The 24,561-nt window shown below is 41.1% G+C and overlaps 1 protein-coding gene across 4 annotated transcripts in view; it reads right to left on the bottom strand.

The window, feature by feature from the left end:
* Nucleotides 1-1,694: 1,694 nt before the first annotated feature.
* The window catches only part of LOC126427381 (neprilysin-2), a 617,471-nt gene continuing 594,604 nt past the window's right edge, over nt 1,695-24,561 (bottom strand). For all 4 annotated transcript variants that reach the window (XM_050089733.1, XM_050089730.1, XM_050089731.1 and 1 more), the window contains 3 exons: nt 14,580-14,711; nt 11,730-11,911; nt 1,695-5,082 (listed from right to left, as the gene is read on the bottom strand). In XM_050089733.1, the coding sequence (XP_049945690.1) occupies nt 4,920-5,082; nt 11,730-11,911; nt 14,580-14,711 (477 nt within the window). In that variant the 3' untranslated portion in view covers nt 1,695-4,919. The remainder of the gene's footprint in view (nt 5,083-11,729; nt 11,912-14,579; nt 14,712-24,561) is intronic.

Genomic DNA, 24,561 nt, shown 5'->3' with positions numbered 1-24,561 from the left:
CGAACAGTTGGCAACAGGTAGGTTTTCTAAATTAAAATACAGAACATAGGTACGTTTGAACATTTTATTTCGGTTGTTGCAATGTGATACATCTGCCTTTGTGTACTTATCATTTCTGAGAATGCATGCTCTTACAGCATGATTACCTGTAAATACCACATTAATGCAATAAATTCTCAAAATGATGTCCATCAACCTCAGTGCATTGGGCAATATGTGTAACAACATTCCTGTCAACAGAGTAGTTCGCCTTCCGTAATGTTCGCACATGCATTGACAATGCGCTGACGCATGTTGTCAGGCATTGTCGGTGGATCACGATAACAAATATCCTTCAACTTTCCCCACAGAAAGAAATCCGGGGACGTCAGATCCGGTGAAGGTGCGGGCCACGGTATGGTGCTTCGACAACCAATCCACCTGTCATGAAATATGCTGTTCAATACCGCTTCAACCACACACGAGCTATGTGCCGGACATCCATCATGTTGGAAGTAAATCGCCATTCTGTCATGCAGTGAAACATCTTGTAGTAACATCGGTAGAACATTACATAGAAAATCAGCATACATTGCACCATTTAGATTGCCATCAATAAAATGGGGGCCAATTAACCTTCTTCCCATAATGCCACACCATACATTAACCTGCCAAGGTCACTGATGTTCCACTTGTCACAGCCATCGTGGATTTTCCATTGCCCAATAGTGGATATTATGCTGATTTACGTTACCGCTGTTGGTGAATGACGCATCGTCGCTAAATAGAACACATGCAAAAAATCTGTCATTGTCTCGTAATTTCTCTTGTGCCCAGTGGCAGAACCGTACAAGATGTTCAAAGTCGTCGCCATGCAATTCCTGGTGTGTAGAAATATGGTAAGGGTGCAATTGATGTTGATGTAGCATTCTCAATACCGACATTTTTGAGATTCCCGATTCTTGCGCAATTTGTTTGCTACTGATGTGCGGATTAGCCGCGACAGCAGCTAAAACACTTACTTGGGCATCATCATTTGCTGCAGGTTGTGGTTGATGTTTCACATGTGGCTGAACACTTCCTGTTTCCTTAAATAACGTAACTATCCGGCGAACGTTCCATACACTTGGATGTCGTGGTCCAGATTACCGAGTAGCATACATAGCAAACGCCCGTTGGGCATTTTGATCACAATAGCCATACATCAACACGATATCGACCTTTTCCGCAATTGGGTAACGGTCCATTTTAACACGGGTAATGTATCACGAAGCAAATACCGTCCGCACTGGCGGAATGTTACTTGGTACTATGAACTTACACGTTTGTGACTATTACTGCGCCATCTATCACAAAGCGAAACAAGTGGTCCAACTAAAACATTCATATTTCTTTATTACACGAATATGTAATAAAAAATGGGGGTTCCTATTTTTAAAAAAAGCGGTTGATATCCGTTTGACCTATGGCAGATCCATCTATCGGCCCAACCATAGGGCCATCTTGTTTCTCCCTTCGAGCTAGACGAGTTTCGTTCTTTGTTGTTTTTTCGTTTGATGTTTATTTCGTGAGATATTTGGCCCGGTCACTATCAATGGATCACCCTGTATATATCAAAATCATGGAATCACTGCTGTTGTGCCAAATTTGTAGCATCCAAAGTGGGTCTCAACATTCAGACAGGCAAGGGTGGTAGAGAAAGAAGAAAACAGACATAGCAACAACAACAAAAAGTCATCTTTATTGAAACAAGAATACAAAAGCAGGTATGTATAAAGCACTTACTATGGTCCCATCTCAAGGCAAAACAGAAATAAGAATGAGATAACCTTTACAAGTGATACACTCAAATAAATTAGGCATAATACACGATGTGCTGTGTCACACGTATGATGCGACACATAACAGTGACTTATAAATATGTTTGTTTACGTGCAACTCCAAATTCCTGCCGTGCGTGAAATGTTAGATATGTAAATGAGGCAGACGATACGACCTCTCTCACACCCAGTGCAGTGTGCTACACTTCTGATGGCATCCGTGTTCCCTCCACGTGTGATTCGACATTTCACCACAGACCGGGCACAATTACATATCAATAAATGTTCAGTGATATACAGTGCAGCGTCTGACAGTTCTACATGTTTCACGTACCATGAACAAAAAGCATTTAACATTTATCAGACCACACTTTCAGTACTACATATATGAGATCATTTTTTTTACAGACTGTTTTGATATGTTAGTAATTTGTAAATCAGTCACACATTTTTGCTGTTCTTGAAGATGCAAAAGTTATGGTATCAGTGTATAAAATGTATTGGTGACTCTACCACAATTTGACGGGAACACTCGTGCGAACATTTAATTAGGAGTAATAATGTGCAGAAAATTGAAAGGCGTGCTGGTAGTTAGCAATTACATAATATTTGAGAGGAGGTGAAGCACCACGCAGATGCTGGAACACAGTCAAATGCGTGATGTCTGCTAGTAGTGAAGGAATTAATTACTTCATTTCATCTCTGCCCGTCTCGTTAAGGATCATTACGAAAAGGCATAATCATATTTTTATTCCATTAGTGAAGTTTCACTGGTCACTACTGCTGCAGTAAATTGTATTAACTATTGGAAGAGCTTTGTGGATGCACAGAAGATATCATTACAGTGAACAGGACAATACTTGTGATATAGTCAGGATAAGGCACTTGGTCAAAACCCTGAAATTATCAATTTAGTCATAAGCAATAAACTTCAAGAGCCTGTCATGTCATTGAAATATTAATTATTAATACTGGGAAGTGATATTAAATGGGGTGAACACATGAAATTAGCAATAGGAATGGCAAATGGAAGACTTTGACTTGCTGTGAGGGTTCTAGAAAAGTGTAGTGTGTCAGTAAGGGAAATCACATACAAAGACAGTGCGGCCAATTCTAGAGTACTGCTCCAGTGTTTGGATACTAATTGTGTAAGCATGAGAGCATACGTCAAGATAAATCAGGAGACGTGCTTGTAGAGAAACATAGTAGGCCAGTAAAATCCATTGAAAAGTGCTGCATCAATACCTGAGGCACTTGGAGCCTATTGTACTACCAAAATTCTGTCAGGCCAGTTTGGAGACCTGGTATGAGAGGAAATCTGTGTGAAGGGTCTGCTGCATCCATTGTTTATCTCGTGTAGGCTCAATAAGGATTAGTTAAGATAATAGAGTGTATACTAAGGTGTACCACCAGGCTATATTCTGTTACCCCATATGCAAAGGGCACAGGATGGGGAATGGCTGGTATTGGTATCACCTACCATTGACGATGCAATTCACAGCAACAAAGTTTCAGAAATTAATAGTAACAAAATGATGCTTATTATTTGCAGCCAAGAGTTAACTGATGTGTTGAATCAAGTTCTGTCAATCTGTAAGTAAAACCACTTTTAAGTAGAAACTCGAGTTTTTAGAAATTTTCACGATTTCTTCCTCATGCTTTTCTGGCAGTGAACAGTGTATTTTCTCTCTGTTCTAGTAGATTATGTAGGACTGGGAAAATTTTGGATGGATACATCTGTTACAATACTATCAGTCCACATTTCTTTAGCTTATGGAGTTTCTGATTTACAGTGAGAGCAGTTAAAGTGGTCTAGAACACAACTCAGTCTCCCTACAAGTTGTATCCTTTAACAAGGACTAACAGTAAGCCCAATTTCAGTTAACAAACACTCTTATCTGTTGTTTTCTATGATCACTGGGCACTTATTCCAAATGTTACTACCATAACAACAAAATAAATATCCATAGCACCATTAAAAATTAAAAAGTTAAGTTTTCTTCATCTGTGGTTCATTCTTAAAAACTGTAGCACCTTTTTCAGCATTTCCTCAATGATCACACTAATTACATCAGAATAAGACTACCTCAATGTTGACAATTCCCTTCATTATTTAGTGCATTGGACTACTTTAATTACAGTGACCTTGCAGCCTTTATTGTATATTACCAAGAATTAGTTTGCAATTTGCAAACTCCACAGACCATAATGCTTCTCCAACAACAACTTATTAGACTGTTCTGCTTATTGGGTGTAACAATTCCTAGACTGGATTCATCCCATGTCATTCACTTCTCTGTTGACTGTTGCAGGAAGGCTATTGCCTAGTTTGTGTTTTCAGCTTTTTGCTGAACAGAGCGAGCAACAAATCGAGCAGTGTGCTCTTTATGTTTCTCTAAAGAATGATCCTCGTCTCTACTTCATTAACCAAAAATATCTGATTAGCTCTTTTCTCACCTCCAAAACGCAGCTGGTCTAGCTTCAAGCCAACGAGACAGTGAATATTTTTGGTCATAGACCATTCTGTCATTACACTGGTTTAAATGACAATAATGATCACTTCACTACCTTTTGTCCAATAAATTTTGTCTTTTTCTCTCATAACTTAGTCATGATTGGCGCCCTTTTTCTGTGCAATATTACTCCACAAAAATGAACATGCAATATTTGTAAAAAAGGAAGTATTATCTAAAATTATTGATTAAACATTTAGAGTAAAGATAAGTGCTTCTGCATACAGATTTATTTGTCCACCCTAAAGAGGAGGAGGTTTTTAGGATATAAATACGTGCTTGCACACAGTTGGCAACCTCAACTGAGGATGTGCTGAAACCGTAGCAACCGGACTGTCTTCTCCCGACGCTCCGCAGTTACGTCTGCCGGTCCCTTCCAAGGCCGCAGCCTCACGGTACACACGGTAAATGTCGCACGTAAACGGAACTCCGTAGTCGGAGGGTCGGCCAGCCACTGACTGCACTCAGATTCCCTTTTCTTCTGGAGAACCAATAGCACCGAGTCAGAAGGTCCGTGCAGTGTGAAGTCGCACGCGTGTGGCAAGTGTCGGCTGCCCGGAGCAGCCGTCGACGGGCGTCCGGCAGTGTGGCGTCCCCGTCGTATTCCTTACCACACCTGACACTTTTGCACCGGGTTCATGCGGGAGCCGAGCGGGCAGGCGAAGTCCTCGGCAAACTCGGGCCTGTTGCTGAGCGGGCCCAGCACGCGGAAGCGGCCCGGCGAGTGGACTCCGGTGGTAATCCGCTGGCGCATTGCCTCGGTGCGGTACCTGTGAATGGAATTGAGTGGAAACTATCACTTGCTGTTTTTGTTTACTTCCTTCACATGGGGGCTAAAAAGTACCACCCTTTGTCTGAGAGAAATGACAAATTGAATTACAGCAGCAAAAGTTTCTTAAAAGTGTTTTAGCAATTCACGAAATAAAAGGAATTTAATTATAGCACTTATTACAAACATATTTACAGATAATTTTGATACTGCTGAACTGTCAGTTTAATAACTCATGCTTGCAAAATATTAAAATGAATTCTTTACAGATAAATGGAAAAACTGATAGAAGCTGATGCCAGGGAAGATCAGTTGGGATTCTGGAGAAATGTAGGAACATGCGACGCAATACTGACCCTGTGAGTTACCTTCGAAGATAGGTTATGAAAGGAAAATCTATATTTATAGCATTCGTAAACTTAAGAGAAAACTTTTGACAAAGTTGACTGGAATATGTTCTTTCGAATTCTAAAGGTGGCAGGGATAAAATACAGGGAGCAGAGGGCTATTTACAAGCTGTACAGAAACCCGATGACAGTTATAAGAGTTGAGAGGTGTGAAAGGGAAGCAGTAATTGTAAAGAGAGTGAGACAGGGTTGTAGCCTATCCCCGAAGTTATTCAATATGTATATTAAACAAGCTGCAAAGGAAACCAAAGAAAAATTTAGAATAGGAATTAAATTTCAGGGAGAAGAAATAATAATGTTGAGGTCTGCCGATGACACTGTAATTTTGTCATATTTATTTAATTGTATGGCTAGGGCCCCCCCATTGGGCAGACAGTTCACCGAGTGCCGGTCTTTCAATTTGACACCACTTTGGTGACCTGCAGTTGATGAGGATGATAGGGTGATGATGAGTACAGCACAACACCCAGAAAATTCCCTGACCCAGCCGGGAATCGAATCCGGGCCCAGAGGATTGACAATCCGTCACGCTGACCATTCGGCTACCGGGGGCGTATATTTTGTCATAGAAAGCAAAGAACTTGGATGAGCAGTTAAATGGAATGTACAGTGTCTTGAAAGGAAGGTGTAAGATGAACACTAACAGAAGCAAAACAAGGATAACAAAATGTAGTGGAATTAAATTAGGAAACGAGACATGTAAGTAGTAGATTAGTTTTGCTAGTTGGGCAGCAAAATAACTGACGGCCAAAATAGAGAGAATAAAAAAGTAGACTGGCAATGGCAACAAAATCACTTCCTAAGAAGGGAAATTTGCTAACACTGAGTGCAGATTTAAGTGTCAGGAAATCTTTTCTGAAAGTATAAGTGTGAAGTGTAACCATGTATGTAAGTGAAACAGTTTAGACAAGAGGAGAATAGAAGCTTTTGAAATGTGGTGCTGCAGAAGAATGCTGGCGATTAAGTGGCTAGGCCACATAACTAACTACGAGGTACTGAACACAATTGGAGACAAACATTTATGGGAAAACCTGAGTAGAAGAATAGATTGGTTGACAAAACACATTAAGAGACATCAGGGAATCGCTAATTTAGTATTGGACAAATGTGTCTGCATATGTGTTTGTGTGTGGGGGGGGGGGGGGGGGGGGGGGAGGAGAGGAGGAAGTAGTGGGTAAAAATAACACATGAATACAGTAAGCAGATTCAGGAGGATGTAGGTTGCAGTAGTAATTCAGAGATGAAGAGGCTTGCACAGGATAGACAGCTTCCTATGCTGCTTCAGTCTTTGGTATGAAGGTTGAAACTACAATTTTATTTATGTATAAATATTCCTACAGTGTAGCCACTCTGTCTACCAACTAGTTCACTTGTCTACAAGCTCACTAATGGCATAAATACATAACACATACCTCACATGCGTATATTCATAATGAACATGCCTACGTACTCACAGTACGAAAATAGGTACGTCCCTTAAATACACTGTTAATATAAACATATACATACACATACTGGGTGGTCCATTGATAGTGACCAGGCCAAATATCTCAAAATAAGCATCAAGTGGAGAAAAAGAACGAAACTTGTCTAGCTTGAAGGGGGAAACTAGAGGCACTATGGTTGACCTGCTAGATGGTACTCCCATATGTCGAACAGATATCAACTGCTATTTTTTAAAATAGGAACCCCCATTTTTTATTACATATTCGTGTAGTACGTAAAGAAATATAGATGTTTTAGTTGGAGCACTTTTTTCGCTTTGTGATAGATGGCACTGTAATAGTCACAAACGTATAAGTACGTGGTATCACATAACATTCCGCCAGTGCGGACGGTATTTGCTTCGTGATACATTACCTGTGTTAAAATCGGCCGTTTATCAATTGCGGAAAAGGTCGATATTGTGTTGATGTATGGCTATTGCGATCAAAATGCCCAATGGGCGTGTGCTATGTATGCTGTTCGGTATCCTGGACGACATCATCCAAGTGTCCGGACCGTTCACCGGATAGTTACGTTATTTAAGGAAACAGGAAGTGTTCAGCCACATGTGAAACGTCAACCACGACCTGCAACAAATGATGATGCCCAAGTAGGTGTTTTAGCTGCTGTCGTGGCTAATTCGCACATCAGTGGCAGACAAATTGTGTGAGAATCAGGAATCTCAAAAACGTCGGTGTTGAGAATGCTACATTAACATTGATTGCACCCGTACCATATTTCTACGCACCAGGAATGCGACGACTTTGAATGTTGTGTACAGTTCTGCCAATGGGCACCAGAGAAATTACGGGACGAAGATCGATTTTTTGCACGCGCTTTATTTAGCGGCGAAGCGTCATTCACCAACAGCGGTAACATAAACCAGCATAATATGCACTATTGGGCAACGGAAAATCCGCGATGGCAACAAGTGGAACATCAGCGACCTTGATGGGTTAATGTGTGGTGCAGCATTATGGGAGGAAGGATAATTGGGCCCCATTTTATCGATGGCAATCTAAATGGTGCAATGTATGCTGATTTCATACGTAATGTTCTACCAATGTTACTACCAGATGTTTCACTGCATGACAGAATGGCGATGTACTTCCAACATGATGGATGTCCGGCACATAGCTCGCGTGTGGTTGAAGCCGTATTGAATAGCATATTTCATGACAGGTGGATTGGTCGTCGAAGCACCATACCGTGGCCCACAAGTTCACCGGATGTGATGTCTCCGGATTTCTTTCTGTGGGGAAAGTTGAAGGATATTTGCTATCGTGATCCACCGACAACGCCTGACAACATGCGTCAGCGCATTGTCAATGCATGTGCAAACATTACGGAATGCGAACTACTCGCTGTTGAGAGGAAAGGCGTTACACGTATTGCCAAATGCGTTGAGGTTGACGGACATCATTTTGAGCATTTATTGCATTAATGTGGTATTTACAGGTAATCACGCTGTAACAGCATGCGTTCTCAGAAATGATAAGTTCACTAAGGTACATGTTATCACATCGGAACAACCGAAATAAAATGTTCAAGCGTACCTACATTCTGTATTTACATTTAAAAAACCTACCTGTTACCAACTGTTCATCAAAAATTGTGAGCCATATGTTTATGACTATTACAGCGTCATCCATCAGAAAGCAAAAAAAGTGGTCCAACTAAAACATTCATATTTCTTTACGTAGTACACGAATATGTAATAAAAAATGGGGATTCCTCTTAAAAAAAAAAAAAAAACGCAGTTGATATCTGTTTGACCTATGGCAGCAGCATCTAGCAGGCCACCCATAGCACCATCTGGTTTCCCCTTCAAGCTAACAAAAACATACTGTGCCAATACATACACACACTATGGAAATTAGCACAGACACTGTACAAAGACAGACACACCACAGAAACACACATACATACTGCACAAACATACACACCTCACAAACATGAACATGTTGTTTCTGGTGCACAGTACGAGGATTGGTCTGATGCAGTTCTCCACACTAATCTAATCCATGCAATCCTCTTTACCGATGAGTAATTACTACACCTGTATATTGTAGTCAGGCCTTGGTTTCCCTCTACAATGTTTGCCACCCATGCTGCTACAATATTATCTACATCTACATACAATCTACGATCTGCAAACTATTGTGAAGTGTGTGATATAGGATATTTTCCACTGCACAAAAAATTTGTTCCAAGTTGAATTCACCTATGGAATGTGGGACTGCTTATATGCCCGTATATGTGGTGTAATTAGTCTACTATTGGTTCCACAGTCCCTAAGGGCAATATATAAGGGGTTGTAATATACTCCTAGCTAGTTTTTGAATGATTACCATTGGTACTTACAAGTAGTTACCTCAGAGTATGTTTCTTTCATTTTTTGTGAAGTGTATAGTTCTATGCTTCTGAACATTTAAAGCAAGTTATCAATAAACACACCACTTTGAAATCTTATCAAGAGATGCCAGAGAATTTATGCAGCTTATTTTAAGTAATACATCACTACAGACAAAAGCATCATCTGCTAACAGTCTGAGGTTACTACTAATATTGCCTGGTAGGTCATTAATACAGGGTGAGTCGCTAACTATTGCCACCAAGAATAACTCTGAAAGTATGAGCTGAAAAGCTTGTGGGAGAAAAGTTGCATGGGACAATGGGGGCCATAATATGACATTAGTTTTCTGTTGCTAGGTGGGATCACTTCAGAAATATGAAGGTCAACTTTGTTTTTTAAAATGGGATGCTATAGTTTGGTACTTATTTTCTGATAGCAGGTATTGAGATGAATCCAGTGTGTAACAGTAAGGTCTTTGAAGGTCGACAAAGGTCACAAGGGTGGCACGAACGTCCATTTACAGAAGGTGTTCGAAGTGATGACCGTTGGTATCAATGCAGTGCTGCAATCTTCTTATCACGGATTGAGTGGTATTCCTTATCATGTCGGCACTTACCGAAGCACATGCTCTGACAATTCTCACTCACATATCTTCACGTGTAGTTGGAACGTCTTTATAAACAATGTCTTTTACGAATCCCCACAAGAAAAATTCCAGAGGTGTCAAGTCTGGTGAACAAGCCGGCCATGACAAACCTCCTCTGCATCCAATCCAACGATTTGGGAATTGTCTCTGCAGCTCATTTCTAGTCATCAGCGAAAAATGTGTTGGACGCCCATTCTGTTCCTTGTTCCTAAAAGTATTTCTTTCAGTAACAGACCTAATGTTTCTTGCAGTAATGTGGTGTACTTCCTACCATTAAGATGTCCTTCCGTGAAATAGGGGCCTGTAATTCTGTCCTCCAGAATCCCACACTGTAAATGCACTGACCACGGTTTTTTGTGTGCAACTTGCCACAGCAAACATGGATTTTCAGTTGCCCAATAATGCGTGTTATGCAAATTAACATTTCCACGATTCGTGAATGTAGCCTCGTCAGTGAATAAATTCAAATTAATAAACGAGTCATCCGTCTGAATCTGAAGTTGAGCCCATCGGCAGAATTCAATGTGCTGCCTACAATCCGTACCAGTTAATTCTTGAAGGAGACTGATATTATAAGGATGATATTTATGCCAATGCAGAACACGAACAACACCATTCTGGCTAATGCCAGATTCCCTTGCGTTTTGACGCCAACTAAGACAAGGTTCTCGAACCACAGTGGCGAGAGTACCAATTTCCGTTTCCTCGTTAGTAACTTTCCTTTGTCGAATATGTTTCCGATGCTTTAAAGATCCAGTTGTTCTCAATTTATCGTACACATATTTAAATGTGTGACGTGTAGGGTGAGTACATTGAGGATATCTTTCAGCGTATAAGTCTCTAGCTCTCACTGAATTTCGTTGGCATTCTCCGTAAATGGGAAGCGTATCGATTTGTTCTTCGAAGGAATACATCATTCACATTCACTTGATTCAATGATTCTAGTCTTAACATTCCTATTAGGGTTGTATTGCGAAACCGTTGAATGGTGTTTACATGTCAATGGCATGTTACATGGATATGCTGTATTCAGTGAATACTTACTATTTGCAAGATATACAAGAGAGAATTATCAGAGCACGTGCTTCAATAAGTGCCGAAGTGATAAGCAATACCACTTAATCCATGATAAGAAGATAGCAGCACTGCACTGGCAATAAGGGTCATCACTTCGAACACCTCCTGTAAATGGATATCCATGCCGCCTTTGTGACCTTCGTTGACCTTCAAAGACTTTACTGTTACACATTACTGGATTTGTCTCAATAGCTCCTATCAGAAAATAAATACCAAACCATAGCATCCCATTAAAAAAAAAAAAGGCTGACCTTCATTTCTCTGATGCGACCCCACCTAGCAACAAAAAACCAACGTCATATTGTGACCCCCATTGTTCCAGGCAACATTTGTCCCACAAACTTTACAGCTACTACCATACTTTCAGAGTTATTCTAAGTGGCAATAGTTAGTGACTCACCCTGTATACTACACGATCAGCAATCTCACCACAACACACTTCCCTGGGGCAGACCTAAAGTTACTGCTACTCTTGGCAATGACTCTCCACCCGACGGTGTTGTTGTGTCTTTTGTACTGAGAAATCTTCTGTGCAAAGTAACGTGCTGTGTCCTCTGTACCCAGTGAGGCTGCATCGACCATTTGTAGGGATCACACATTTTCTCGCCACAAAGTGCTGATACAGCCTCAAGAACACAAACACACAGTGGGTGTAAGGCGGGGCTCCCAATACTCACTTGGAGCACCAAGTCTGTGCGGCGGACACCCAGAACATCTGCCGCGGAGACAATCCGGACAGTGCGGGCAGCCTCGGCTCGGATTTGCCGTTGCGGCGTTCCAGGGCGAGGTAAGCGCGGTACGCCTCCTTGATGCCGCCGTTGTCTGCGATGTTCTCCCCTTGCGTGTTGATCCCATTAAGCTGCAACGTGACACCGTCAATCGTCTTAATTCATCCATGGTTTTTTTTTTTTTTTTTTTTTTTTTACTTTTATTCATATTCTCCTGCTGATTACCCATGGATTTGACAAGGTCTACAAGGTGAAAATGAAGGTGTGTGCATATTCTGCTGTTTCCATGAACATATACAGGGCTATTACAAATGATTGAAGCGATTTCATAAATTCACTGTAGCTCCATTCATTGACGTATGGTCACGACACACTACAGATACATAGAAAAACTCATAAAGTTTTGTTCGGCTGAAGCCGCACTTCAGGTTTCTGCCGCCAGAACGCTCCAGAGCGCAGTGAGACAAAATGGCGACAGGAGCTGAGAAAGCGTATGTTGTGCTTGAAATGCACTCACATCGGTCAGTCATAACAGTGCAACGACACTTCAGAACGAAGTTCAACAAAGATCCACCAACTGCTAACTCCATTCGGCTATGGGATGCGCAGTTTAAAGCTTCTGGATGCCTCTGTAAGGGGAAATCGACGGGTCGGCCTGCAGTGAGCGAAGAAACGGTTGAATGCGTGCGGGCAAGTTTCACGCGTAGCCCGCGGAAGTCGACGAATAAAGCAAGCAGGGAGCTAAACGTACCACAGCCGACGGTTTGGAAAATCTTATGGAAAATGCTAAAGCAGAAGCCTTACCGTTTACAATTGCTACAAGCCCTGACACCCGATGACAAAGTGAAACGCTTTGAATTTTCGGCGTGGTTGCAACAGCTCATGGAAGAGGATGCGTTCAGTGCGAAACTCCTTTTCAGTGACGAAGCAACATTTTTTCTTAATGGTGAAGTGAACAGACACAATGTGCGAATCTGGGCGGTAGAGAATCTTCACGCGTTCGTGCAGCAAATTTGCAATTCACCAAAAGTTAACGAGTTTTGTGCAATCTCACGGTTTAAAGTTTACGGCCCCTTTTTCTTCTGTGAAAAAAACGTTACAGGACACGTGTATCTGGACATGTTGGAAAATTAGCTCACGCCACAACTGGAGACCGACAGCGCCGACTTCATCTTTCAACAGGATGGTGCTCCACCGCACTTCCATCACGATGTTCGGCATTTCTTAACAGGAGATTGGAAAACCGATGGATCGGTCATGGTGGAGATCACGATCAGCAATTCATGTCATGGCCTCCACGCTCTCCCGACTTAACCCCATGCGATTGCTTTCTGTGGGTTATGTGAAAGATTCAGTGTTTAAACCTCCTCTACCAAGAAACATGCCAGAACTGCGAGCTCGCATCAACGATGCTTTCGAACTCTGCGCCGAGTGTGGGAGGAACTTGATTATCGGCTTGATGTCTGCTGAATCACTAAAGGGGCACATATCGAACATTTGTGAATGCCTAAAAAAACTCTTTGAGTTTTTGTATGTGTGTGCAAAGCATTGTGAAAATATCTCAAATAATAAAGTTATTGTACAGCTGTGAAATCGCTTCAATCATTTGTAATAACCCTGTATATTGAAGAACAGATCGGTACTGAGTTACCCTACAGTGTTACAGTATACAGAGTGATCTTACCACAAGGGGCTCATGAAGTGAAGTGCCTCGGACGATCTTTATCAGAATAGTGATATTAGTGGAATGAAGCAGTTAAATATGGTGTATGAGGTGTTTCCTCTTTGGAACGGTGATTAGTCAGGCGGGATCAACAGAGTATGCCAGATGAGATGGATCATCACAAGCATTATGATTACACAAACAGGTAGTTGAATGTACCAGATGAAATAAACCTTCATTGAACAAGTGATCAGTAAAATGACACAGATAAATGTGCTGTGTGAAATCCACATTCACTGAAATTATTGGACAAATGGAGCTGTCAAATAGGCCACAAGGACACGAATTTTCACCACAATGGTGATTTTTCACACACGACAAACAAATGTACCAGATAAGGAGCATGTTAATGGCAATTAGTAACATTTGGCAGTCGAATGTGACAGTTGAAATGCACATCCATCAAAATGATTTAGTCAAATTAGGCAAACACATATGGAAGATGAGATGCATCCTTGCCAGAACGGTGATTAGTCAAACACGAGCCGCCAAAAGTGCCATATAACATGCATCCTCATCAGAATGATCAGTGAAATGTGGTAGTAAAATGTCCTGAATGAGTGGCAGAAAATGTCCTGAATGAGGTGCATCTCTTCATTGGATTCGTGATTAATGAAACATGGCAGTCTACTGTGCCATGTGAAATTGGTCTTGGTTGAAATGGTTAGTCAAATGGGACACTCAAATGTGGCAGATGAAATGGATGCTTAATAGAATGATGAGTAGTCAGCTATTGCAGCTGAATATTTGAGATGTGTCACATGCTGTAAATCAAATGTAGAGATGAGATGCAGAATGGTGATTAATCAAATGGGCAAGTCGTCTGTGCCAGGGGAGATTCATTTTCATTGGAATGATTAGTCAAATGGGGCAGTCAAATGCAACTTCACCAGAATTGTTAGCAGCCAAATGGGGCAGACAAATGTGCAAGGTGATGTGATTGTTCGCCAAATCTGTGATTAATATAGTAAGGAAAAACAAGACACTCAAAATTTATTTCAAAACAGGGAGTTAATACTATTGAATACGGTGCGTAATACGTTTGGAAAAGGAGGCGAAAAAGCAAGTGTACTCACGTGCATGCCTGTCTGATCGTCAGTGTAGTTCCCGTACTGCGAGATGATGCACTCTGCCTTCTTCAGGTACTCGTCACGGGTGACAGGGTCCCACCAGTCCACCAGGTTGCCATCCTTGTCAAACTGACGGCCCTGCAGTTTTTTTTATCAAGTTAAAGGTCTGTTGCCACAGTTACATAAATAATGCTTACAAGATTAAAAAACTTTACAAACATACAGTTCCATAAATACCTGAACAGTTACAGGTATGTTGCTACAAAACTGTAATAAATTGTTGACGATGTGACGGTTTTTATTAGTAGACTGTTAGCCATCTACATTTATATTCCACCAGCCATTATACGGTGTGTCACAGAGATACTTTGTTTATGAATGTTGCACCCCCACTCCCTCTCTTCTGCTCCAGTCACGAATCGTAAGCAGGACGAATAATGATTGCTAAGTATCTGTGTGAGCTCAAATCATTCGACTTTTATAATTTCTTTCTGCTTCTGAGGTCCATTCAAAAAATTCTCGAACTTTGTCCTCAAAATTCTTCTACACTTACGTTTTACTCATTGTTCACGGTCTCCTTCGAAATACTTTCCTCTACAATTGATACACTGCTCTCAATGCCTTCTCCACTTCTGGAAGCAATCTGTGTACGCCTCTTGGTGGATCACGTGGAGCGCCATCTGTAAATTTTCTTTTATCTGGTCTATCATTGCAGCTTTTCATTCTTTCACTAGGGTTTTCAACTTTGGAAATAAAAAAAGTGTCTGCAGGGGCCGGGTCTGTAGAGTACAGAGAATGATGCAGCACAGTGATTTCTTTTGTGTGCAATAGCCACCACCAACAGGGGTGAACGTGTGGGTGTGTTATCATGAGGCAAGAACCACGAATTGTCTCGCCACATTTCAGGCCGTTTCCACCTCACATTTTCTCGCAGGCGTCGCAACACGTCTCAATAGTACCACTGATTAACAGTTTATCCTGTGGCACAATTCATGGTGAGCTAATCCTTCAAAGTCTCAGAGAACCTTTCCTGGCCCATTTTGAAGATTGAACCTCGGTCTCAACATCATAACTGTAGACCTACATCTCATCTTTATTGTCTCGACTCCTGAGCTGTGGGATGGACTTGGCAGCATCACAAAGCATTCCAAGATGCTGTTGTAGGATTTCATGACATGATCCAACTGAAATGTTACATTCTTCTGCAACCTCTCTGACAGTCTATCTTCAATTGTGATGCACAATTTCACTGATGTTCCTGACATGAAGTTATTGGCAGACATCGAAGGGTGTCATGAACGAGGGTCGTCTTTAACTTCCGTCTGGCCATTTTTAAACCGTGTGAACCATTTGTAATGCTGAGAATGGCTAAAGTACTCATCACTGTAGGCTTCTTGCATCACTTGGTTTTCTTGAGTTTCACACAAAATTTATTGCAAACACATTGCTCCTCTAACTCAGCCATCTTGAAATTCGCAAACTGTGCAATACAACTCAGCGTTCTACTCAATACAGCACTGAACAACAACAAATAAACATACACCAATGAAACTTCTGGGAGCTACACATTAAACACAGGTGTGTGGATTGAATTGTGGGACACCCAGGATTTCACCTTTACTATCCTTGAAAATTAAGCTTCATTATTTACATTCATTAAGTCCCTCAACTATCAAAAATTAGTATACAAAAACTGATGTGAAAATCTACTGTGACAATCAATCTCTGCAGATACAACTTGCAACACAATACTTTCCTTGACAGTAAAATTAACTGACAAGGGACGTGCAAAACGCACCAAAACCTACTGTATTTCTGGCAGCAAATAATTATGCTACTAAATAAACTAGGACAACCTCACTACTCCTACAATAGTAAATATAAAACAGGTAAAAATGTGGCAGCCAATTAGCATCCATATTTACACTGTCGTCCACCCCCCCCCCCCCCCTCTCCCTCTCAGGGAGGTGAGACAAGTGCACCATCTGTGTGTGCGCTGTGAACTTTGCTCTGCACGTTATCTCACAGTTCCCTTATGATACACTACTGGCCATTAAAATTGCTACACCACAAAGATGAGTTGCTACAGATGCAAAATGTAACCGACAGGAAGAAGATGCTGTGATATGCAAATGATTAGCTTTTCAGAGCATTCACACAAGGTTGGCATCGGTGGCGACACCTACAACATGCTGACATGAGGACAGTTTCCAATCGATTTCTCGTACACAAACAGCAGTTGACCGGCGTTGCCTGGTGAAACATTGTTGTGATGCCTCGTGTAAGGAGAAGAAATGCGTACCATCACGTTTCCGACTTTGATAAAGGTCGGATTGTAGCCTATCGCGAATGCGGTTTATCGTATCGCGACATTGCTGCTTGCATTGGTCGAGATCCAATGACTGTTAGCAGACTATGGAATTGGTAGGTTCAGGAGGGTAATACAGAATGCCGTGCTAGATCCCAACAGCCTCGTATTACTAGCAGTCGAGAAGACAGGCATCTTATCCGCACGGCTGCAACGTATCGTGCAGCCACGTCTCGATCCCTGAGTCAACAGATGGAGACGTTTGCAAGACAATAACCATCCACACGAACAGTTCGACGATGTTTGCAGCAGCACAGACTCATCTCAGAGACTGTGGCTGCGGTTACCCTTGACCCTGCATCACAGGCAGGAGCGCCAGCGATGGTGTACTCGACGACGAACCTGGGTGCATGAATGGCAAAACGTCATTTTTTCGGATGAATCCAGGTTCTGTTCACAGCATCACGATGGTCGCATCCGTGTTTGGCGACATCGCAGTGAACGCACATTGGAAGAATGTATTCGTCATCGCCGTACTGGCGTATCACCACCGGGTGTGATGGTATGGGGTGCATTGGTTACATGTCTCGGTCACATCTTGTTCGCATTGATGGCACTCTGAACAGTGGACGTTACATTTTAGATGTGTTGCAACCCATGGCTCTATGCTCCATTCGATCCCTGTGAAACCCTACATTTCAGGAGGATAATGCACGACCGCATGTTTCAGGTCCTGTATGGGCCTTTCTGGATACAGAAAATGTTCGACTGCTGCCCTGCCAGCACATTCTCCAGATCTGTCACCAATCTAAAACGTCTCGTCAATGGTGGCCGAGCAACTGGCTCATCACAATACGCCAGTCACTACTCTTGATGAACTGTGGTATCGTGTCGAAGCTGCACGGGCAGCTGTACCTGTACATGCCATCCGAGTTCGATTTGACTCAATGCCCAGGCGTATCGAGGCCGTTATTATGGCCAGACGTGGTTGTTCTGGGTACTGATTTCTCAGGATCTATGCAGCCAAATTGCGTGAAAATGTAATCACATGTCAGTTCTAGTATAATATATTTGTCCAATGAATACCCGTTTATCATCTGCATTTCTTCTTGGTGTAGCAATTATAATGGCCAGTAGCGTATTTTCTGAGGCAGAAAGTGTGGTCCAGCCCAGCAATTGGCTACCTGAGCATGGGAAAACACCTGAAACCATCAATCTATCTGGGCAGTGTACCAGAGCGAGAGTCATTATTCTGCTGCACTGGTTAGGTCCACGTCTGGCTCACGCCCCCATTCTGTAAGCTAGCAAACTGCGCACTACACTATACCTGGCTAGCCAAGAATTCGGCTGTCAGGCTGTGCCCAGACCGAGGTGCCACCGCACTCAGCCCAGCTGGTGAATTTCCCCCACTGCCACTGCTGGCTGTCTGAGCACAAGGAGGGGAACTTTTCATTATTATTTAATATGGGGGTCACCCCAAAAGAAGTGCACACTATTTTTTTTTAAATCCATCTTTTATTCTACATGTTTGAAAGTTTTACAGTATGTAGATACATCCTGTAGGAACAATATTTTCATTTCTCCACATAATTTCCATCTCTCTCAACTGCCTTACGCCATCTTGGAACCAGCACCCTATACTAACACGGTAAAATTCTGGACCAACCTGTTGGAGCCACTGTTTGGGAGCATGCACAAGGGAGTCATCAATTTCAAACCTTGTTCCATGAAAAGAGTCTTTCAGTTTCCCAAAGAGATGATAGTCACACGAAGCCAGGTCAGGACTGTAAGGTGGGTGATTCAGTGTTGTTCATCCAAGTTTTGTGATCACTTCCACGGTTTTTTGACTGAAATGTAGCCGTGCATTGTCGTGCAACAGCAAAACATCCTGCTTTTGCCGATGTGGTCGAACACGACTCAGTCGAGCTCGAAGTTTCTTCAGTGTCCTCACATATGCATCAGAATTTATGGGGGTTTCACCTGGCACGATGTCCACAAGTAAGAGTCCTTCGGAATCGAAAAACACCGTAGCCATAACTTTTCCAGCAGAAGGTGTGGTTTGGAATTTTTTTTCTTGGGTGAATTTGCACTATGCCACTCCATTGATTCCCTCTTCTCATCTCTGGTGAAAAATGATGAAGCAATGTTTCATCACCTGTCACAATTCTTCCAAGAAATTCATCTTCACCATTCTTGTACTGTTCCAAAAGTTTGCTGCATACCATTTTTCTTGTTTCTTTGTGGGACACTGTCAACATCCTGGGAACCCAAACGGCACAAACCTTTTTTAACACCAACACTTTCAGTACTCTGCAAACACTTCCTTCCCCTATCCCAACGTAGCGTGACAATTCGTTTCACTGTGATGCGTCTGCCAGCAGTCACCAATTCCTTAACTCTCTGCACATTGTCTGGAGTGTGTGCAGTACGAGGCCTGCCGCTGCGAGGACAATCCTCAATATTGCCGTGCCCGCTTTCGTCACGTAACCTGCTTGCCCACCGACTAACTGTACTGCGATCGACAGCAGCATCTCCGTACAGCTTTTTAAACCTCTTGTGGATGTTTCCCACTGTCTCGTTTTCAGAGCACAGGAATTGTATGGCAGCACGTTGCTTCTGACAAACGTCAAGTGTAGTAGCCATCTCGAAGACGTGCTGTGATGGTGCCACTCACGGGAACAGGTTGAACTAAGTTTGAAAACAAGCGGGAAGGATGTACCTATACACTGTAAAACTTCCACACGTGCAGAATGAAAACTGTATTTTTACAAAAATAGTGTGCATTTCTTTTGGAGTGACCCTCATATTTCTGGCACACTGGAGACATAATTTTTATCCGCAACAGTCTGTCAACGTATGAAGAGATGCAGATAATTTCACAGATTTTCCCACTCGAGTTGCCACTAAATAGTGACTTCTTTAGTTTCGTGGTCGAGAAAGGTCTTTTCCACACCTACGTTGATCGAAATGTTGAAGCACTTTTACAACCTCGTTATGGAGATGTGGAAAGTCTACCAGAGGGAAACAATCTAGATGTCCTACACAGTTGTACCGTAAAAGCATTTGTCTTTAAAATGGAAATTACACTGGAGATCGATCATCTACATCTGCACATACACAGGGGCACTTTCAACTGAAATGGCAAAGCTCTCAAAAACAGACGAAAGATTGTCAGTCTGTTCAAAATTTTTAGGAAATTATCCCTGAAATTATTTTGAAGCCACAATGAATTCTCCAAACCTTGCTGTTCCTTTAATGCCAGTCAGCTTAAGGAACTGGACTGTTTGTCATAATGTGCCCCTTCTACAACACAATGTTTTGTTAAACTGTATCTCCATCAAATCATAAATAAGTAATTTCTCTTCTTGCAATGTCTTATTGTAGGAAACAATCTGGATGTTCCAGTTTTTGTTCCGGTACTCTTTTTTTCTTTCATAAATCCAGCAATAGAGAGTTAAACCAAAAAATCATTCCAGGCATGCCATGTGACTTAACCAGTGTACTTTGTAATAATATAGGGCCATTAAAAAAGAAGCTACACATTTCAAACTACAAAAGATAAAAACGCAATTCCAACTTTCCTGAAAAGGTAAAGTTCAAACTTTTGTGTGTTCAATGTGAGCACCACATGTTACACCACAAATATGAAAACAGTTGTTCATTTCCTGACATATACAAAGCATCTGGTCTCTCGTTATCAAATTCACAGCTTTGACAATGCGATGTTACAGACTTTTGAGAGCATCCGGCACACGGGGGATAAAAATGTGGTCTTTTACGTAACCCCACAGATAAAACTCACAGGGTGCTAGATCTGGAGACTTTTGGGGCCGCTGGCGATGAAGTTCATCTTCTGCTCCTCCTCTTCCAATCCGATGTCCCAGACGTCACATCTTGTGGCTTTTATCTGTGCAGTTACGTAAAAGATCGCGTTTCTATCCCCCGTATACCTGACACTCTTGAAAGTCTGTCACATCGCACTGTTGAGGCTGTAAATACAATGAAGAGCGACCAGCTGCTTCATGTGTGTAAGAAATGAGCCACCATTTTGATATTTGTGGTGCTCACACTGAACACACAAAAATTTCGATCTTTTGTAGTTTGAAATATGTTCCTTCTTTTTGAGTAGCCATTCTCCCTGCTCTTTGTTCAGTTCCATCGAAAACTGTTGCAACTGGCAGCAGAATGATGCATCTGACACACACAAACACACACACAAAATTCAAGCTTTAGCAACCCACAATTGCTTCATCAGAAAAGAGGGAAGGAGAGGGAAAGATGAAAGGATGTGGGTTTTAAGGGAGAGGGTAAGGAGTCATTCCAATCCCGGGAGCGGAAAGACTTACCTTAGGGGGAAAAGAGACAGGTATACACTTGCGCGCACACACACATATATCCATCCACACATATACAGACACAAGCAGACATATGTAAAGGCAAAGAGTTTGGGCAGAGATGTCAGTCGAGGCGGAAGTACAGAGGCTTCTGACTATCGTCACCTGTCAAAATACTGATCAAAAGACTATCTGTTTCACTACAAAATTTTTTGAAAAATTCTTGGGGTGGGTGTTTCATCTCTGATATTTGTGGTTTTAGAGCAACATATATGGCAGGTAATCACAAGTGGTTTAAGTATACAGATGTATCATGATTAGCAGCAAAACCTTATATTAATCTAAGTTTGCAATAATAAAAGCGAAAAAAAAGTTCTAGTATAAGTGGGTCCAAGGGATACATTGTCAGCACATATAGCTGAACAACTGTTGCAGTTATGTATAATGTTATCAACAGAATATTTCTGTTTTGCTTCACACACAAATTGTGTTATCATTTTTGGTTGCATATGCAGGGTGGGTGAAAATTACCTCCCTACTGGAAATTGTTTATAACAATTTAATACATAACTGATTTCATGAAACAAATAATTTGTTTGCCCACAATGGTAGAATTTGTTACACTATATCCCATTTATGTCATTGCAGTTACCAATGGCAGACCACGGTGCACCATCTAACTCTTCGTGAGTCGGCTGTCACTCGGTACGAAATATGGGAATCCGTGGTACAACTGCACGGATGGTGGCATAGTGTGAAAGGAGCTTGTGCCTCGGTAGATGCAGAGGCTGTATGGACCTGCCATTTGAAGCTAATGAACACAGGTTCTGCATCACAGATTAGCAGACATGGTCGACCCTTAACATCCGGAACAGAGGAAAATGTGCAAGGGGTTCAGAAAATGCTCACTCAAAGTCATCAGGCATCTTGCAAACTGACACACAATCTGAATATTTTTGAAGAAAGAGTTTAATTTTCATCCACAGACATCTGTCACAAATATCCGTGTCCGTTTACAGAAACTGGCAGATATTTGTGCTGCTTATGCTGAATTTTAGCTGTGCATAACAATTCTACCACTGTAAGGAACACAATGTGTTTTGTTTCATGGAAACTGGTTAAATATTAAAAAATTATAAACAACTTTTAATGGGGTTTTAATTCTCGCCTACCCTGTATAAAAATTGTGAGCATATTCGTCAATGTCAATTTTCAACTACTTTCATGGAAAATTTTCTAAAATTGAAGTATTTACTGCTCAGTTTTATTCACAATTAACACACAATTTAGGGAATTCAACAGTGCTTCGGTTTAACACTTCAATGCAAAATTAAAAGGTGTAATGCATTTATTGTATTTCTGTCAAAATTATTCCCATGGAAAGTGAAATAATTTGTAAGTTATAGAATTAAAAAGTTTCAGTATTTAACTCAAAAATAAAATAATAATACAAAATGCAGAAATTTTATATTTTCATTCTTGACTCTTAGTTTTATAGACAGCACATTTTTATTGATATCAAAGTAGTATAATAAATCTAGTTCTTCCTGATTTCACTAAAAGTTTTTTCAGTGTCAGAAATTGTGTTAAATAAAAATAAATTGTTTCTTCTTTTAATATTTAGCACTAGAATTAATTTTTTTGATGAAGGTATCTTTATGCAGTACTTATTTGAAAAGAAATACTAACTCATTTTCATTATCACTAGATTCAGATTTTTTTATAGGTGTTACCAAGAGCCCACGAAAAGGAAAGATTATGTGGGAGGCTCGGGGGAGCGGCGCCAAATGGTATGTTGCCTGTGCAGAAAAATATTTTCGAACTGGAACTCGATTCAGTGGGGAAAACTATTTGATAACCCAAGCTTTGAATTATTTCCTTCACTGCACTTTATCGTATTACAAGTTTTGTTGGGATTCATTTATAGTGAGAGTAACGAACTCGTTCGATCTTCCATTACTCTATACTGGGGATGCAGTTAAGATTACTGGTACAAAGCTCACCTCAGCTGCTTGTATTCTCACATTTGAAGTCATCCATTAATGTTGTAGCAGTTGTGGCACAGACCTCTATATGCACACTGCAGTCTGAGATTAATTTCAGGAAAGGTTTTTCTTGTTTCACTAAGGATTCAATAACAGTATGTTGCCGAAATGAATAGCTGATGACAGCCATTTTGTAAATAAAGCCTGGGGTCATGTGACATAAGTTAGTGACGACTTAGTGTGACAATACTCGGTGAAAGCCTGTCAGTTACGGAAATGCATTCATTTTTATTGCATTGTTAGAATTTCAGTTGTAGCGAAGCTTTGATCGTGACTTCCAGTGCAATACTCACAAGTATACCGTTATATGACTGATATTGTTGTATCCAGGCTGAAGACTGGTTTGACACAAATATCCATGCTACTCTATCCTGTGCAAGCTTCAAGCTTCATCATCTTCACATAGCTAGTGCAGCCTGTATCCTTCTGAACCTGCTTACTGTATTCATCTCTTGGTCTCCCTCCACAATACTTACCCCAAAACAAAACTGATGATTTCTTGATGCCTCGGGATGTGTCCTATCAAACAATCCTTCCTTTTAGTCAAAGTTTCTTTTTCTGCCAACTCAGTTCAGTATCTTCAGTATCTTCTCATTAGGTACTTACTCAATCTACCCATTCAATCTTCAGCATTCTTCTAGAGCACCTCATTTCCAAAGATCACATTTTCTTTTTGCTTGAATATGTGTTTTTCCACTCAATAATGTCTCATGGAATAATTTTCTGTGGTAACTCATCACTTAGAAAGCAAACAATGACTGCACAGAATCACAGAAATCATATAGACACCTCTTTGAGGAGCTAGGCATTTTCACTGCCCCGTCACAATGCTTATATTCCCCCATCACAGTTTCAGAACAGTGATGTCCATACCTCCAACACTAGAGGGAAACATGATCTTTATTAAATCCATTATTCAAGCTCCCAGTAGCTCAAACAAGTTCAGTACACAGAAGCAAACAGTTTTGATCATTTGCCCAACAAAATAAAATATCTGACAGGTAGCAACACATGTTTTAAATCTAACTTATAATCATTTCTCCTGGACAGCTGCTAGTCCAACAATGAATTTCAAGTAAACTGATAGGGGACAAAAGAAACTTTTAAAAATAGTGTAGTTGCATGAGTTGGACTAAAATTATTATGTATTCATTAATGTTAACACTAATCATATACACATATCACGTAAAGTGTGATTAGTTTCACATCAGTCCAAGAAAAGAATTGGAACATGTAACTAAGTAACTGAACAGCATATGACATTGACATTTCACTTCCATAAGACTACACTTCTAACAAAT

This window comes from Schistocerca serialis, chromosome 11 (assembly GCF_023864345.2).
Source record: "Schistocerca serialis cubense isolate TAMUIC-IGC-003099 chromosome 11, iqSchSeri2.2, whole genome shotgun sequence".
Taxonomy (NCBI): domain Eukaryota; kingdom Metazoa; phylum Arthropoda; class Insecta; order Orthoptera; family Acrididae; genus Schistocerca; species Schistocerca serialis.
The sequence above is the reverse complement of the archived record's forward strand: the minus strand, read 5'-3'. Positions and strand labels throughout refer to the sequence as shown.